At 45.8% G+C, this 16,949-nt stretch overlaps 1 protein-coding gene across 7 annotated transcripts in view; it reads left to right on the top strand.

Moving 5' to 3' along the window:
* The window catches only part of NIPAL3 (NIPA like domain containing 3), a 53,805-nt gene extending 40,757 nt beyond the window's left edge, over window positions 1–13,048 (top strand). For 6 of the 7 annotated variants that reach the window (XM_079933487.1, XM_079933486.1, XM_079933484.1 and 3 more), the window contains 4 exons: window positions 725–813; window positions 2,848–2,911; window positions 4,633–4,727; window positions 9,166–13,048. In XM_079933487.1, coding sequence (XP_079789613.1) covers window positions 725–813; window positions 2,848–2,911; window positions 4,633–4,727; window positions 9,166–9,365 — 448 coding nt within the window. In that variant the 3' untranslated portion in view covers window positions 9,366–13,048. Of the gene's footprint in view, window positions 1–724; window positions 814–1,194; window positions 1,624–2,847; window positions 2,912–4,632; window positions 4,728–9,165 lie in introns of those variants that run through there. The other variant, XM_079933490.1, reaches the window with a different exon arrangement.
* Window positions 13,049–16,949: the final 3,901 nt, after the last annotated feature.

The raw sequence follows: 16,949 nt of genomic DNA on the forward strand, positions 1-16,949 counted from the left end.
GCTTCTCACTCACACATCACACATTCATCAAGGCCTGCTGTGTACCGGGCCCGTGCTGGGCCTTCCACGCACAGAGACATGAGCGATAGTCACTGAACTCAAGGTGCTCACAGCCCTGGTCCAGCCGGGTAAACAGACAATTACAGTTGGGTGGGAAGTGTGTTATGGTGTAAGGAACTTTGCGACAATAACCAAAATGCTATGCAGAGAATAGACAAAGGATACAGTCCTAAATGATGGAGTGTTTATCCGCAGTGGAGAGGTTAGGAGTGACTCTAATTTACTCTCTCGTTTTCCTATATTATTGCAGTGAGAGTTGAATTAAGAAGAAAATTTGTTTAAAAGAATAATTACAACACGAGGCAGGATGTGATAAGCGCTACAGGAGTTTCTTGGAGTGTTAAGGGCCCAGGAATGGCTTTTTAGTGGGTAGGGGATGCAGGGGACACAGAGGTGAGAAGGGCATTGCGGTGATAAGAACTATGTGGTCAGAGGTGTTGGACGGGGAGAGGGATGGGCCTCAGGCTGTGTGTCTAGAGGAAGAACAGAAGCAGAGCGTGGACCCCAGCCCAGGAGACACACAAGGCTGGCATGCTTATAATCCCAAGGAATATTCCTTCATGCCTCATCTTCGTATTTTCAGACCAAGCCTGCGGTCATCGGCTGTCACCTCGGCCTTCCGACATCCCCACAGCCCACTGACCAGAGTGCTTTTGTGTTGAAGGTTTTTAGGTCAGGCCTCACAGATGTATGACTCCTCTCTGATTGCCAGCGTGGGCTACATTCTATCCACTACCGTGGCTATCACAGCAGGTAAGGGTGTGGTCGCTAGATTTCTGTCTTCTACCTTGACAGCAGGGACATTACCCCAGTGTGGAGGGAAGGGGCGCTGCCTCTGTCAGAAGGCCAATTCTGCTGACTTGTTCTGCCTGTCCCAGTTGTAGATGGTTTTGTGGGGAAAGCGCAGGATTTAGAGCCAGAGAGGCCTAGGTTTGCACCCCAGCACAGACACGGAGCTGTGTAGCTCTGGGAAAATCACTTCACCTCTCTGAGCCTCAGTTCCACATTCATAACATGGGAGTAATAATACTTTCCTCCTAGAATTGAAATATGTATAGTCCAAATGTCCCCTACTTTGTACTGCTTGTGTTAGGTTTCTTTAACAGTTTTTACCATCATCTGCTAACTCCACAGCCTCCACTGGCCAAGTGACCACACATTTCTTCTGTATAATTTTTAGAGATCATGAGTATGTACATAACACGTGCTCAGTAAGTGATCATCGTCTTTATTACATTCCCCTTTTATTCTACTCCACCCCTATATGTTTTTTCCTTTTCTTTCTGAGGTGGCTTCAGAGGCTGCAAGCATATTTGTGTGTGTGTGTGTGTGTGTGTGTGTGTGTGTGTGTCGGGTTTTTTTGTTTGTTTGTTTTTAAATGGCAATGGTGACTAAGATTTTCAGAGTAAAAAGACCAGTAACAACCAGTGTGCCTCCCTTTGAGGAAGGCCCAGCCGGAAAGCCATATATTTCGCACTGCAGTTTGGACGAGTGGTGCCCAAACTGGTGTTCACAGAGGTTAGAACAAGAGGGCACACAGCCTGCCAGGGCCTGTGCCGTGAGCGGGACCAGGGATTGAGCGGGGCTTGACCCAGAGCAGCCAGAAAGCTAACCTCATGCAGAGATTTAAGTCATGGTCAACAGCTTCGGTCCAGGCAAGATTGAAAGGGATAGAAACACCGTGGTTGAGTCCGCAGTCAGGCAGGGAATCAGGAGCTCCGGGCAGGGTTGGGGTGGTGGGGTGTGAAGTGAGTCCAGACAGACGCTGGCTGCAGGGTGAGGGCGGCAGGCCTGTGGCACTGCCACACTGCAGGGTGTGACATCTGCCAGTCTCATGAGGTTAGAAAGCTCCGGTGACTTAACCATGAAGCCTTGGTTTTCCATCTTAAGAAAGATGGGGGGAAAATGTGGTACATATATACAGTGGAATATTACTCAGCCATAAAAAAAGAATGAAATAATGCCATTTGCAGCAACGTGAATGGACCTAGAGATTGTCATACTGAGTGAAGTTAAGTCAGTGAAAGACAAATATCATATGATATCACTTATATGTGGAATCTAAATAAAAGGTACAAATGAACTTATCTACAAAATAGAAATAGAGTTACATATTTAGAAAGCAAACTTATGGTTACAAGGGGGTAAAGGGGAGGGGAGGAATAAATTGGGAGATTGGGATTGGCATATACACACTACTATATATAAAATAGATAACTAATAAGGACCTACTGTATAGCACAGGCAACTCTACTCAACACTCTGTAATGGCCTATATGGGAAAAGAATCTAAAAAAGAGTTGATACATGTATATGTATAACTGATTCACTTTGCTGTACACCTGAAACTAACACAACATTGTAAATCAACTATACTCCTATAAAAACTTAACAAAAAAGAAAAAGAAAGAAAGATGAGGGAGAGGAGTGTATAAAAACTGGTAAGTCTCTAGTTTAGCTCATAGTGTCGTTTCACTGGGGGAAGCTGGGCACAGGGTACGTGGGAATTCCGTACTATTTCTGTGCATCTAATATTATCTCAAAATAAAAAGTTAAGAAAAAAAAGATGGAGGTAAGAGGGACCTAGGTGGGGGAGAAAGAGAAGACAGTCTATTCCCCCCCAAATGGCTTTTATTCCATTCTGCTAATCTCTTACTAGGTGCAGTCGTAGTATTTTGGACCCCTTTGGTATTCTGTAGGGAAGGGAGCTTCGCCAGATCCTAAACAGACTGGCAGGTAGGTGATTTGAAAACAGCTCACCCGCATTTTCCATTCTTTGCTGCTCAGGCGCCATCTTCTACCTGGACTTCCTCGGGGAGGACGTGCTGCACGTCTGCATGTTTGCACTGGGGTGAGTCCCATCCTGCTCCCTGGCCCCGAATTCCAGGCAGGGTGCCCCTCTCTCCCTACCCCTGCTCCAGCCTCTCAGGCAGTCCCTTAGAGCCAGAGGAGCAGCTGGCAGTGGGAGCTTTGTCCCCAGAGGTGAACGTTTCATTCCCCATAGGGCTTTACTTTTCCTTTCTTCTCTTTTGGGCTTTAATCTCCTTGTCATTTTGAACACATCACAATTTGACGCAGGAAAGACTCTCAACCTCACCTCAGATCAAAGGCATGGATACTGAAGCTGAACGAGATGCCATCATTTTGCAAAACCTAACAGGAGGGGTAATGTCCCATGTTGGCAAGAGGATGAGGAGCCCAGCTCTCTGCCACAGTGTGAGAAGTTCTTTAACGTGGGAGGACAGTTTGGCGATAACAGTGAGATTTTTAAATGAGCTTCTTGACGCAGCCTTCCATTTCTAATCATTTATCTTGGAAAAGTAAATGATGGACGTAACGCCACATGTATGAGGGTGTTTGTTATTTTTTAAATTAATTGTATAAGCAAATAATTGGAAACAACCTAAATGCCCATCAGTAAAATACAGGTTAAATACATTACACATCTTCGTATAATTAAGTACCATACTGCCATTTTGAAAAATTGAGGTCAGTCTATTGGTACTGACGTAGAACCATGTCTAGGATACGTTGAATGAAAAAAGTTACATTTTTTAAAATGTATAGTATACCCTATGAGCCAGCAATTCCACATCTAGATATAGACCCAAAAGAAATTAGTTATATATATATTGACAAAATGACTTGTACATGATACTTACAGTAGCTTTATTCATTATATACCCAAACTGGATACAACAGGAGAGTGGAAAACAAGTTCTGATATATTCAGACAATGGATCAGATAATGCGTTCCACACAACAATAAAAAAATAATGAACTACTAATGCACACAATGAAGTGGATGCATCTTAAAAACATTTATCAGGCGAAAGAAGTCAGACATAGAAGAGCACACGCTGCATTGTTTAACTCACAAGAAGTTGAAGAACGGGCCAGTCGATTCTGAGGACGTCAGAACAGTGGTTTCCTCTGGGGAAGGGTCTGCATGAATGGGGAAGGGGCACAGGAAACTTTCTGTGGGTAAGGGATGGAAATGACTCCTCTATTGACCTGGGTGGTGATCCCACGAGTGTGTGCACAGGTAAGATTAATCGAGCTCCGCATTTAAGGATTGTGCGTTTTATTGCCTGTAAATTATGCCTCAGTTTTTAGAAAGTGTGCTTGTTTATCTAAGCTCTGGAGAAAAGAGCAAAACAAAAAAAGACTCTGGAAGAATATACACCTATAGTGGGGCCGAGTACAGGGACTTCCTAATTTTTACTTTCTCTGCTCCAGTATTGATTGAATTTAGGCCATAAAGAACTTTTTAATTAAAAAAAAAATCTTTAAAGGCAGGGTTCTGAGATGCAGCGTAAGTGGAGGTGAGGGTTTGGCCAAGGATGGCCTGATTTGTTCTGATTGAGGCTTGTGTGGGCTGCAGGACTGTTATTATTTATCTCGCATCTGCTTCCTGCTGATCCCAGGCTCGGCCGCCTCTCAGGGCCGCTCAGCAGTGAGCCCACCTCCGCAGCCTGCCACCCTGTTTTCCCCTTTTTCCCATTACTCACGTTTGAAAGCATCCCTCCCAACCTCACTCTGGCCTTGTTTCTCTTCATCTGTGTTTGCCAGGTGCCTCATCGCATTCTTGGGCGTCTTCTTAATCACACGTAACAGGAAGAAGGCCATTCCCTTTGAGCCCTACATTTCCATGGATGCCATGCCAGGTAACATTCAAATCCAGCTGGCCAGCCCATCCACGTAGAATGACTGCTACTTCCTGTTTAAAAAGACACAACCAGCCTCTGGGTTTGGTGCAGGGAAGGTGTGCTGTGCTATTATGACGTGACTGTCTCTCTTTTTTTTCTTTCTGTTTTTTTGTGGGGTTTTTTTGGTTTTTTGTTTGATCTCAGTTTGCAAAAGAGGAGGCAATGGCTGAGGCACCTCGATTGGTTTTTGCGCACATCTTGCCAGTTCTCATGTCAATTTGGGGATCTTTTAAAGACAATTCTGATTCACACTGGATATAATTCTCATCTGCAGCACCAGGCTTCATGCCTGCAAAAGGAAAAATCCAGTTCATCTCAGTGGAATGGAATGATCAGAGAGGGGAAGGAAAATAGGGTGAATGAAATTCAAATACCATAACCTCACTCCTTAGATTCCACAAGGGAGTGGATTGTTCTGGAGAGCCTAGTTCCCCAGGGAGCTCAGGGTTCACGCTGAGAAGCACAGGTTCAAATGGCAGGAACGAAAATGTGTGAATCAGCTGAGTACTGCACAAAAGGGAGTGATGGGGCTTGTAGAGGATTGGAGAGCACTTTCCAGCCTCAAGGGATTCAGATGAGAAAGTTAAGATGTTGGGCAGCCCCGTCTAGATTTGCTGACCTAAATTCTATAGGATACTAGCGGCCCCTAGCTTTCACTCTTTAACTCAAATTTAATTTTTATTTTAGATATATAAAATGGAACTCTCTCCAAAGCATAATCTCCCACCCTCCATTAAGACAGTCTTGTGAACAAAAGACAATCACAGTGATGGAGTAGAGTACTACTTAATAAAGTACTCGGGAGGCAGGTGTGTTCTCAGGGCTGACCGAGGTGCCCATGATTTAAATGGCCCCAGGGTTTATGTGTCTACTTTTTATATTATTTCTTCATCTCTTGCTATTAAGCTGTTGTCTGTCATTCTTGCTGTTACCAGCCTGCCTGTGTGTAGCAGCTCCGTGTCAATCTTCTCATTTGACCCAAGTTGTTCGAATCATGTATAAAGTTAAAATAAATAAGCTCTGAGTTGGGGCCTTAAGGTTTCTCCTACGAGTTAAGTGCATGAGCTTTAGTGCATGGACTTTTGAAACATCTAATCTGGCTGCTCAGATGCCTTTTTTGCTTACTTCCTTGTTTCTCGGCTGTGTTCCGGATAGATGAGGGCGCTGGATAGCTGAATTCCAGATAGGTGAGGTGTCAACTCTGTGTGTGCAAGTATGTGTATGTACGTGTGTGTTTGTGTGTTTATAAACCGTGTATGTGTGTACATCTACATGAGTATTTGCGTATATGCAGATGTGTTTTCTGGTAGAAGATAGAAGGTAACCTAAGGTAATCTTAGGTATCCGCGTTCTGTGATCTGTTTGTGGACGTGGCTCTCGCTTCCTCTTTGTGCCTCGTGACCGGTGGGAAGTTGGATGTTGGAGAAAGGAGACCTGCCCTCGTGCCGTGGCATGTCAGGACTTCTGAGTAGGCCTGGCTTCTGTACTTTGAAGCTGAGCGTGGGCTTGGAGTTCAGATGACCTGGATTCAAATCCCAGCTCTCAACCACCTACCTGCTGAGTGACCTTGGGCGTGTGCCCGGACCTCCCAAGGCCTCTGACCCTCGCTTGTAAATTGGGATTCCTTTTCCCAGGGTAGTGGGATAATATGTTAAAGGCCCCTTGCACAATGTCTGGGACCTGGTAGATGCCTGGTTGAATTTGGTTTCACGTTGTTTTTACTTGAAAAAAGACTGTGAAAATTTCAAACACTTGTTTGACCTGATGTCAGGTAAAATAAGAAGAAGAAAACTCTTAAACAGAGACGCTTTTCCAGCTGCTTGGTTTCCCTGGTCAGCATCAGGGCCTCCCTGGCTTTGGGTCTAACCAGATTGATATCTTCACAACCGACTAGTAGCCACGGTTCAAGAGGCATTCAAGTTCTGAAAATTAACTACACGTCACAGTTAGGAGAGGCTTGAAATAATTCTAGCACCTGGAAGACTTCTAGAAAATGAGAAGGAGAAAAACAGTCCCTGGCAGCGAGGAGCTGGCCTGGCTCTCACAGCTGGGCCTTGGTGTTCCTGGCTGAACATAGACCATTTCACAGAACATCAACATCACACAAGGTCATTCTGGGACTGTGAGGGATCAAGACACAAACAGGACCATGCCATTGTCATGTCCAAACACAGACAAACATGAACATTGTCCAAACCATAGAAAGACCAACCATCCCCCTCACATGAGTGACTGCTGCTTCTTTACCAGTCACAGCTTTAGTCTCCATCTAGTCTTCTTTCCTTCTAGATAACAATCATTAAGATCCCCAGTTATAGAATTATCCCCACTTCCTGACAGCATCTAATTGAAAGCAAAGCCCTGCTTCCTTAAACCCTCCTGAAATCACCTAACACAACCCAAATTCTGTAGTAAGTCCTTCTAATACCCTCTTACTGAAACAGCTCCCCGTGACGTACGCCTCCTTCACTGAAATGAGTCAAGAAACCCAAATTTGTTAGACTATAGGTGTATTCCTGGTGGGTTTTGGCTGGGGAACGTTGACAAAGTTAAACTATACCTGGTAAGCCAACTCTCTTCCCTGAGGAATAGGCAACCCCTCATCTCCTCCCAATTCCCTCCCCAAAATCTAAACCACAGACTCTTAAACTGTACCCTTCAAATTCCCGTCAGCCGGGCTTCCCTGGTGGCGCAGTGGTTGAGAGTCCGCCTGCCGATGCAGGGGACACGAGTTCCTGCCCCGGTGCCGGAAGATCCCACATGCCGCGGAGTGGCTGGGCCCGTGAGCCGTGGCCACTGAGCCTGCGCGTCCGGAGCCTGTGCTCCACAACGGGAGAGGCCACAACAGTGAGAGGCCTGCGTACCACAAAAAAATTCCCATCAGCCAAGGCTTGTGCAATGTGGAAGCAAAGGCCCTTCCACAGATTGGGTCTTCCCAGGCCATTTGCAGAGTAGATAAGAGCATGGGCTTCGGTGTCAAATCCCAGCTCTGTCTCTCATTAGCTGTGTGTCCTTGAGCAAGTTACTTTACCTCTCTGAATCTCTGTGTTCTTCTCTGGAAAAGGAAGATAGTAGCATATTTCTGTCGTAGGATTTGGGGGGATTAAGGTCTATAGGGAGCCCACACAGCATTCTGGTTAAGAGTGTGGGCTTCAGAATTTAAACCACCTGAGTCTGCACCCCAGAGCTGCCACTTGCTAGCTTGGCGACCTCAGGCAAGTTCCTTAACTTCCAACTGCCTCATTTTCCTAATCAATAGTTGTGCGAATCAAATGAGATAAAACTTTATAACTCTTGGGCTTCCCTGGTGGCGCAGTGGTTGAGAGTCTGCCTGCCGATGCAGGGGACACGGGTTCGTGCCCCGGTCCGGGAAGATCCCACATGCCGCGGAGCGGCTGGGCCTGTGAGCCATGGCCGCTGAGCCTGCGCGTCCGGAGCTCTGCAACGGGAGAGGCCACAGCAGTGAGAGCCCCACTTACCGCAAAACAAAACAAAACAAAACAAAACTTTGTAACTATTTAGAACAGTGTCTGCCCCCAACTAAATGCTCAGTCCTCATCAGCCATTATCATTACTGCTGTTGTTGTTACTATTACTATTTAAAGCACTTAGCCCAGTGCGTCAGGCATAAGAAGCAGTCAGATGTCAGCTGTTATTATCATCATGGTTTCATGGAAGATAATTTGCATTCAGCGTTTTTATTACTCAACCGGGGGCAAGAGAATTTGAAGGGTCTTAATTCCCTACCAGGAAAAGAACTGGCCTCAGAGGAGGCCAGGTCCTACGTAGCTAGGGGAATTGTAGACTACATTTAAAGGAATTAATGACTAAAGTCTTTGCCCTCAAATGTAAGTAGAAATCCGACATCAGTGTGCCCAGAGGTAATAAGCAAAATCGCACCTTACTCCATATGTGGATCAGGGATGTTAACGTCAAAACTCTCCCTCTGAGCATCATAATACATGTGTCACCATCATGTATCCACGACACAAAAGTTTTCGTCTTCTCTCAACAGTATAATGAAGTTTTCTGGATCCTGATTCAATTCAGCGAAAAGTGTTGGCATCTACCACGTTCACAACACAGTGTTGGTTCCACTTGCCCTGTGGCCCGGACATTCCCACCTCATTCTAAGCCAATGGTTTCTTTTGACAGTGGCTGGTCTGTGTGCTTATTTCCTGAAGAGTCATCCTTTGTTGCTTAGCAACTATAATATTTCTAGTGTATATTTATGGGTGCTCTTTTTTTGTTCAATCCAAACCATTCAGGAAGTTGACAGTGCACATGCTTAGCTCCTGAGCACTGTGATTAGTCTGTGGTGGGATAGAGGAGGATGAGATGCAGCCTCCTTTGGCCCCATTGCATAATGACTTGGGGGAAATGAATTTCATTTCAGGTATGCAAAACATGCATGACAAAGGGATGACCGTCCAGCCTGACCTCAAAGCTTCTTTCTCCTACGGGGCCCTGGAAAACAATGACAACATTTCTGAGATCTACGCTCCCGCCACGCTGCCCATCATGCAGGAAGAACACGGCTCTAGAAGCGCCTCTGGGGTTCCCTATCGCGTCCTGGAACACACCAAGAAGGAGTGAGCCCACCTTGAGGGAGACTCACCTCCTCTCCATTTACAGCTGCTCAAGCCATGCTGATAGCGGTTCAACCCTTAATTCTAAAACTTGCCTTTCAAGTCTTATTTTTTTAATCCAAGAACTCTGGGGACGGGGATCTTGAAAAGCCTTCGTCTCTGGCAAAGGGCAGATTATCTTGGTCCTGGAAGTTTCAGATGATGAGGGTGGGGCTGGGGTGGGGGGCTGAAAGCAGTACTCTAGGTGGGCAGTACAGAGTTCAGCCTCTGCCTGATTTAGCCCAATGAGATTTGGAAAGCCGTTGTCATCCTTGAGGATGGGAACTGGGTTTCCCCAGTCAGTGACCAAAGGTGACCACATTCTTTAGAGCTAAAGCAAGGCAGAGATTCTGCCCTTATACTTTCCAAATCCATTGAAAGGCTGGAAACCTCCAAATCTAGTCTTCCCTCACCTTATGTGCAGGCCTGATCTCTACCCACCTCCCTCTTGATTCTGTACTTGAGATAAGCTTTGTGTCGCCTTCACACGGCATGGTGAACCAGCCCTGGGTGTAACATCCTGTCACTTGCCTGTAGGAAATGCACATCTGCTTTCTGATGGTCTGTGCCGCCCCAGTGAGGGTGTGCTTGATGTGTTTATACTGGGTCCACTCTGAAAACGAATTTGGTTTTGGTTCTGTGAATTACTTGGTTGCTTTCTTTCCCCCCGAAGGAGCTGAGAAATTAAGAGAAGAAGGGGAAGAATAAGAAAGACAGGAGCAGGGGTCATGAGCCTTCAGCCCATAAAGGGAGAAAAATCCCTTTTCATTTTGCAAGAGGTGATTGCATCACCTATAAAGGACGGACAGACAATCTGGCTGTTGTATGTGTATTTTCCTGCACACCAGGGTCCTCTGGGAAAACCAGGGGTGCTCATTTCAGAGACAGCCTCACTCAGCTCTCCTCTCTCCTCTCCCTTATAGATTGACAGACCAAGCTTGAGTCATTGGTTAACTTCCTTGGGGTCGATAGACTCTTTGGGTCCTCATCCCCGTGCACGTACATCTGGAAGTAGGCATTCTCAGAAATGGGGCTGCTGCTGGCTGGCTGGCTGGCTGCGTACACGATTGTCTTCCCCTAGACTGACTGTATGCTTTTGAGAATGGCAGGTAAAGGTCTGCAAACTTTAATGAAAATAAGGATCCCCTAGGGAGTTTATTTAACATACAGATTCCTCCACCCCAACCACAGGTACTCTGATTAAGTGGGACTGGGACCGGGCCCAAGAGTCTGCATTCTTAACTGGCAGCACAGGTGATCCTGAGGCAGGTAATCCTGCCTGTATCACACACCTTGAAAACCTAATAACTGAGAGAGACAGTCTGCTGAAACCCTGACACACCCCTGCTGGAAGGTTGGAATTACCATTCCTTGTCTCCTCTTGGGGGTTCATTTGGCAGGCCGAATATTCCCCGTAGGATCCAGGGCATTTCTGCATCCAGTGATTACTTCTTAGAACTACACTTCCTGCTTCCCTAGGCGGCCTTGAACTAACTGGCAAGATAACAGTGTTAACAGACCCGTGTTGATAGATCATTAACCTTTATGGATTTGCTTCATACTGATTTGATTTAGTACCTTGACTTCAAAACTGATATCTGTTGCCTGTGATAACCACTTCTGTATTGTGTCTTACCTGCCTAAGAAGGCAACAGACGATGACTTTTTTTTCCTTTAGAATAAGTATCAAAACAGTATTTATGAGGCACTTACTATGTGTTAAGCATTTGGACAGTGAGGGCTACAAGTAATAAGACCTGGTTTCTGCACTCCAAGCCAGCCGTGAGAGACACAAATACCTGGTCAACTATGACAGGGCGGGCCGAGTGCAATAGCGGACCACAGAAAATGACGGTTATGGAGGTCCTGCTAAAGGTCAGGCCCTGAGCCCGGAACTGGGTATTCAGAATTGGAGATGATTTAGGCTCCACTCATGGATGGGTGGCAAATCTAGCTAAGATTTGGGCAAAGCATAGAAAGTAGGGTGATCACCCCCAGGCAGCGGGGCCAGCATTTGCAAAGACACAGAGATGGGTTGAGGCGGGTGGCAAAGGAAGAGCCGGGGTAGGTAATGGGAAATGAGCCTGGAAAGATAAGCAGTGGAGGTAGAATCATGGAGGGACTGGAAGGCCTGGCCGAGGAGTTTAAACATATCCTAGAGAACATGGGAGCCATTGATGGTTCATGAGGAAGAGAGTGGCAGGATCCGCACTGATTGGAAAGGAGGCCCTATGCAGTTCGGAGGAAGACTCTGAAGGGGTAATAAAACTCACTTTTCAAGGTCAGGCTGCACAGCTGCAGGAACAAAACACAAAAGGGGAATTAAAATCCAATTTCGCTGCTATTCACATTTTCCCAGTGATGTTTCTAATGTGGGCCGGGAGGGGGTGTGAGGGCAGAGTGGATAAAGGGAAGGTGAGCGGGGAGGCCATTTAAATGTGTCAAACCCAGGTGATCATTTGGTATCTTATGTGCTCCCAGCCTTACTCTGCCCCCTTCCCTTGGTTTTGTGTTGGGTCTTTTAACCTGGAGTCAGGCAACAGTGATGAATGGATTGAAAGCACATTGTAATCTCAGGTCAGCTGACAGTCATGGGTTCAGTGCCACCCAGGAGCTGCCTTCAGGTTTGGGGCAACAGCGCCATCCCGTGAGGCTGAGTACAGGAAGGTTGCGCAGGGTTGCATGGTGGCTGCGGAGTGGAAGCCAGGGTAGGTCACCTGGGTCCCGGGAAGAACGGCTGATGTGGCGCCATGGTCCCCAGAATTCTGACTCTGTCTTGGGCTGGCATCTCCCAGTCTTTGTCCCTGAGTGTAAATGGACGGTTTGCTGATGGCAGATGAGCAGCACTTGCTGTTAGGGTGGGGCACAAGGACATCAGCTTTCCACTCACAGCCCTGACTCTTTATTTTCTCATGGCTCTCACGTCGCCAAGCCCTCTCGAAGGCTCCAGGCAACAATACGTATCCTGCCGCCATCTCCCTTCTCACAGCAAGGTCACCAAACTGGGTTTCAGCTTTCCACTTGTTCTCTGGCTTCCTCTCCCCACCCCACTCTGTTCCCCTCTTCTAAAGGCTGGGATTCTGGGGTCCCTAATCAGACATTAAAAGCAGTTCTTCACAGATGGGTGCCTGCAGCTTTTGAAGGGACCTAAGCCCCATTCCACCCGCCCCCAGCCCTCCCACGAAGCCGCAGGTCTGACATGCCATCACGTGAAGTCTCAGATCATGCGAGGGTTTTGCAGGATGGAGTTGAACACTGGGTAGGCAAGGGAGGATTGACATCTCCATGGCTCTTCTGGTGGAAATGAGGCGGCTTGATGGTACAGTGTGGAGACAAGATGTCCCTCAGGGTAGTGTTGGGGAATCTCCAACCCGCAGCCTTGTGAATTCCAAATCTGGTCCAACACTGGCTGACAGACAAAAAATTTTACTGTGTGTTTCTCTGAGAAGCTGTGTAAATCATGTCACCTTAGGATATATTCTATGTGGAAGCCCACATTTTGTTGATTTAGTGACTAAAGTATGGCATGTCTTATTTTTCAAAAAAATGTATGTGCTATGTGCAAATAGCATTATGAAGTGGTATTTAATTAAAGAAAATCCATGTGATGCCTGTTGAGTTTGAGTCTTTTATGTTTGGTTAATACTTTCCAGAGTTATCTACGACAGTGCTGTCCAATGGAACTTTCTGCAACGATGGAAATGTTCCATGTCTGTGCTGCCCAAACGGCAGCCACTGTCCACGTGTGGCTGTTGAGCACGTTAAACCTGGTGAGTGCAACCTAGGAATTGGATATTTAGTTTTATTTAAATTCAATTATCTTAAATATCCACATATAGCTAGTGGCCGCTGTAGAAACCGTGCAGATCTAGAGATGCCCGTGATTGTACTTAAGGCTGAATTAAGCACTTTTTCTTTCCCCACTGCCGTGGTGAAGAGTATAGACTCGTGGCCGCACTGCCTAGGTTTGATTCTTGGCTCTACTACTTAGTAGCTGTGTGGTCTTGAACAAGTTGTTTAAACTTTCTGTGCCTCGTCTGTAAATCCGGGATAGTAATGGTCACTTCCTAAGGGTTATTATGGGGATCAGGTGAGTTAATAGCTGTAAAGTCTTAGAACTATGTATTGCATCCCATCAGGACACTGTATAACACTGAAGCAATGGTTTCCTTATTTACTTATTTATTTACTTATTCACTTTGAAATTGTATAATGAACACTTGTGATTTTTCTTAAGTAATTCTAAGCAAATGTGTCTCTCTTCATTCTAAGTTTCCAATCTACAAAGACAGGTGTGGAATAGAGCCTAAATCTTTATTTATACACACACACACAGAATAATGTATACATACTCAGACATTTAATAAGCACTTATTATATGCCACACACACTATACTAAGACTTCACGTACATCTCAATTCTCCTTTATAACAATTCCATGAGGTAAGTTTTAATATTATCCCCATTTTACAGATGAAGAAACTGAGACTCAGGTCATATAGCTGGTAAATAGCAGAACTGCTATTTGAGCCCAGATCTGCCTGACTTCAAAACCTGAGCTCTTCATCCCTCTGCTGTGCTGCCTTTCCTGGTGTGGTTGAATTTCCATGGGGTAAGTTCACCACACATTAGGATTTCACCTTTATCTGACAAATAAAAAGGATGTACAGTGTCTAAGAAGGATGCAGACTTAAAGAACAGAATGCCCCCTGCCCCCAGTTCATATGTTGAAATCTAATCCCCAGTGTGATGGTTTTTGGAGGTGGGGTTTTGGGGAGGTGATTAGAACATGAGGTTGGAACCCTCATGAATGGGATTAGTGCCCTTATAAAAGAGACCCCAGAGAATTCCCTCATCCCGTCTGTCCAGTGAGAACATGGGAAAAAATACCCTACTATACTATTATTTCATTAAAACAGGACATCAGCACCCAAATAGTAAGAGCAAAATCTCAAAACAAAGGATAATCCTTGAAACTGAATAATTTAGCTTTATGAAAAATATAGGACAGTCTCATTATTTGCCTCATTTTCTTGCAGGCCTGTAAGATGAAACCAGCATTAGGGAACCTAACCTGGTTTGACACAGCTCAAACTTGGTATTACTTGTGAGGAAAGGGGGGCTAGTTAGCTGTAGACACAGGACTAAAACCATCTTATGAGCTCTAGTCCGTCCCCTTTCCACTGCATCACTGAGTCGTGCTATATCCTACATCCTACATCCACCCCATTCATTGAGTTTTAACTCTGTGCCAGGCCCTGTGCTAAGGACTTTACATCCATTATCGCATTGTATTCTTTCAACAGCCCTGCAAGGAACCTGTTCAATCCCTGATTAACAAATACAGAAACTGAGACTCAAAGAAATTCAGTCATTTGTGTGTGTAAGCCGCAGAGCCTGGATTCAAACCCAGATATAACTGATTCCAAAGTCTGTACTTTTTCTTTTAATCCCATCCTCGATATGTCAATAGACAATACTTTTGTACCTTTACATTCTTTGTTCATTTTTAAGCATAAAATGCAACTTTCTCTGAGTCTGGAGGAGCACAAGAGCATTAGCTTTCAATCTTCACCGTTGCCCTGGGCCAAGGCATCTTTCGTTCCTTTGGTACACTGAGTATATGGTATTTTAGGCAACTATTGTATCAGTCAGGGTGCAGTCAGGTGACAGAAACCACGCCAGTTTTTAGAACAGAAATTTTAATATAAAGAATTGGTAACTAGGAATGAAGCTGTTCACTAGGCAACTGAAAGGGTACAGAGAGACCGCTAAGTGTCATACAGATAAGACACAGCTCCCACCCCGAAGGCTGGGGGGAATAAAGGAAGAGGTTGGAATGATTACAACTTAGATGCCTGGAGGAGGGGCCCCGCGGAGCTGAAACTCAGAGGAGCTGAAACAGAGGCTGATGCTCTGCCTCAGCTTGGAGGAAGACCCTGGAAAACTGGGACCCAGGCCCACGAGCCTCTGGATAAGCCCTGGAGACCACAGATGAAGAAGCCACACTCTCTGAACTTAAGTGGGAGAAAACAAAATTTAGTTACGCCAAAAATATCTGTTAGAGTTTCCCATTCAATATGGAGCCTAAGCACACGCATTCACCTCCTCTCCATCCCAGAGCGGCTTTGGGCTTAAAGTCAGTAGGTATCAAGAACAAGAGTGCTCTGGGCAGCAATCCGAGGGATTGCCGTGCCGACAGGCACAGAGTAGCTGTGCCCCAGCTGAAGCTCTAAGAATTACTCTAAACAGTGGAAGTGATTTGGCTGTAGAGGGCCCACGGTAAGGATACTGCGGCGGGGGGGGGGGGGGGGGGGGGAGGGTGTCAAGATGGAGCTGAAGAAATGAATGGACCTCTAGAATAACCAGGAGGAGAAATAAGGAAAGACAGCCCTGTGCAGGCATGATAGACACTGAAGCTCCCTACCCTTAGAGTCAGTCTTGCTTATTTTTGCCTGCGTCCCCAGGCAGCCTGCTGGCTCCACACTCACACGCCTGAAGGGGAAGCTGATGGAGAGACCCCGTTCACTTCCTCAGAGACAAAAATTACCCCTCCCACGGAGGGGACCGTAAGCCTTTGAATAAACAAACCCACACGACTGCGAAGGAAACCCACCCAACTCTCTGCAGGAAGCAATATAGCTCTTCATTCATAAGTGGGAGTTGTCCACCGAGATGCAAGGCATTTGAAGAAATCCAACAACACGAAAGAGAAAGACTAAAATTGTTGAGGTGAAACAAGAATGGCAGGATAGTGTAGTCAAAGCCGGCAATAGTCCACAAGGATTCATTAAATTGTCATCTCTGTTTTTGTGTATGCTTGAAATTTTCATAATAAAAAGTGAAAAAGTGGTGTTTTGAGCACTTGTCATGTGCTAAGTACATACATACAGCAATGAAAAAAAGAGAAACTCCATACAAAGGAGTCAGAAAACGAAGCAAACAATATAAAGTGTGATGGTTAATACAATTGAGGGACTGATGATGAAATTTCATGGGGCCAGGACTAAGCAGGAAACAAGAGAACCCAGAAGGGGAGACGGAAGCTGTGGACATGGCCCTGGGTGCGGTGGAGAGCAGGCACTGTGTCTCGGCCCCGGAGCCCGGGCTGAGCTGGACCCGGAGTTCAGGAGAAGGCGGAGACGACTTTTCAGTCCAAACGAAGGTATCTGCAAGGCCAGCTACATAACATCCAGGGCCCGGTGCAAAACGAAAGTGCAGGGGCCCAAAAAGTGCCATTAAAGGGACCATTTTTTACCCTTCATTTTTGTGTTATGGAATACCCATTTTAAACGCAAATATAAGAGCACTAACTAATAAGGAAATCACTGATATGGCACAATTCGTATTTCATTGCTTGTACATGAATAAGTATTGTGTTCTTACCTGAACGATGGAAATCCTACACAAAACTAACTCAACTGTTTTTATTTCTTAATGGGTGTACACATATCCTACCAACATTCTCAGCCTTCAGCTTATTGATGAGTAAAGAAATAAAAAGAGAAGGAGCTGTGGGTGGCCTGAGCTTTCCCTTTCCATCTAGGTCGTC

The sequence above is a fragment of the Stenella coeruleoalba genome, assembly GCF_951394435.1.
Source record: "Stenella coeruleoalba genome assembly, chromosome: 1".
Taxonomy (NCBI): Eukaryota; Metazoa; Chordata; class Mammalia; order Artiodactyla; family Delphinidae; genus Stenella; species Stenella coeruleoalba.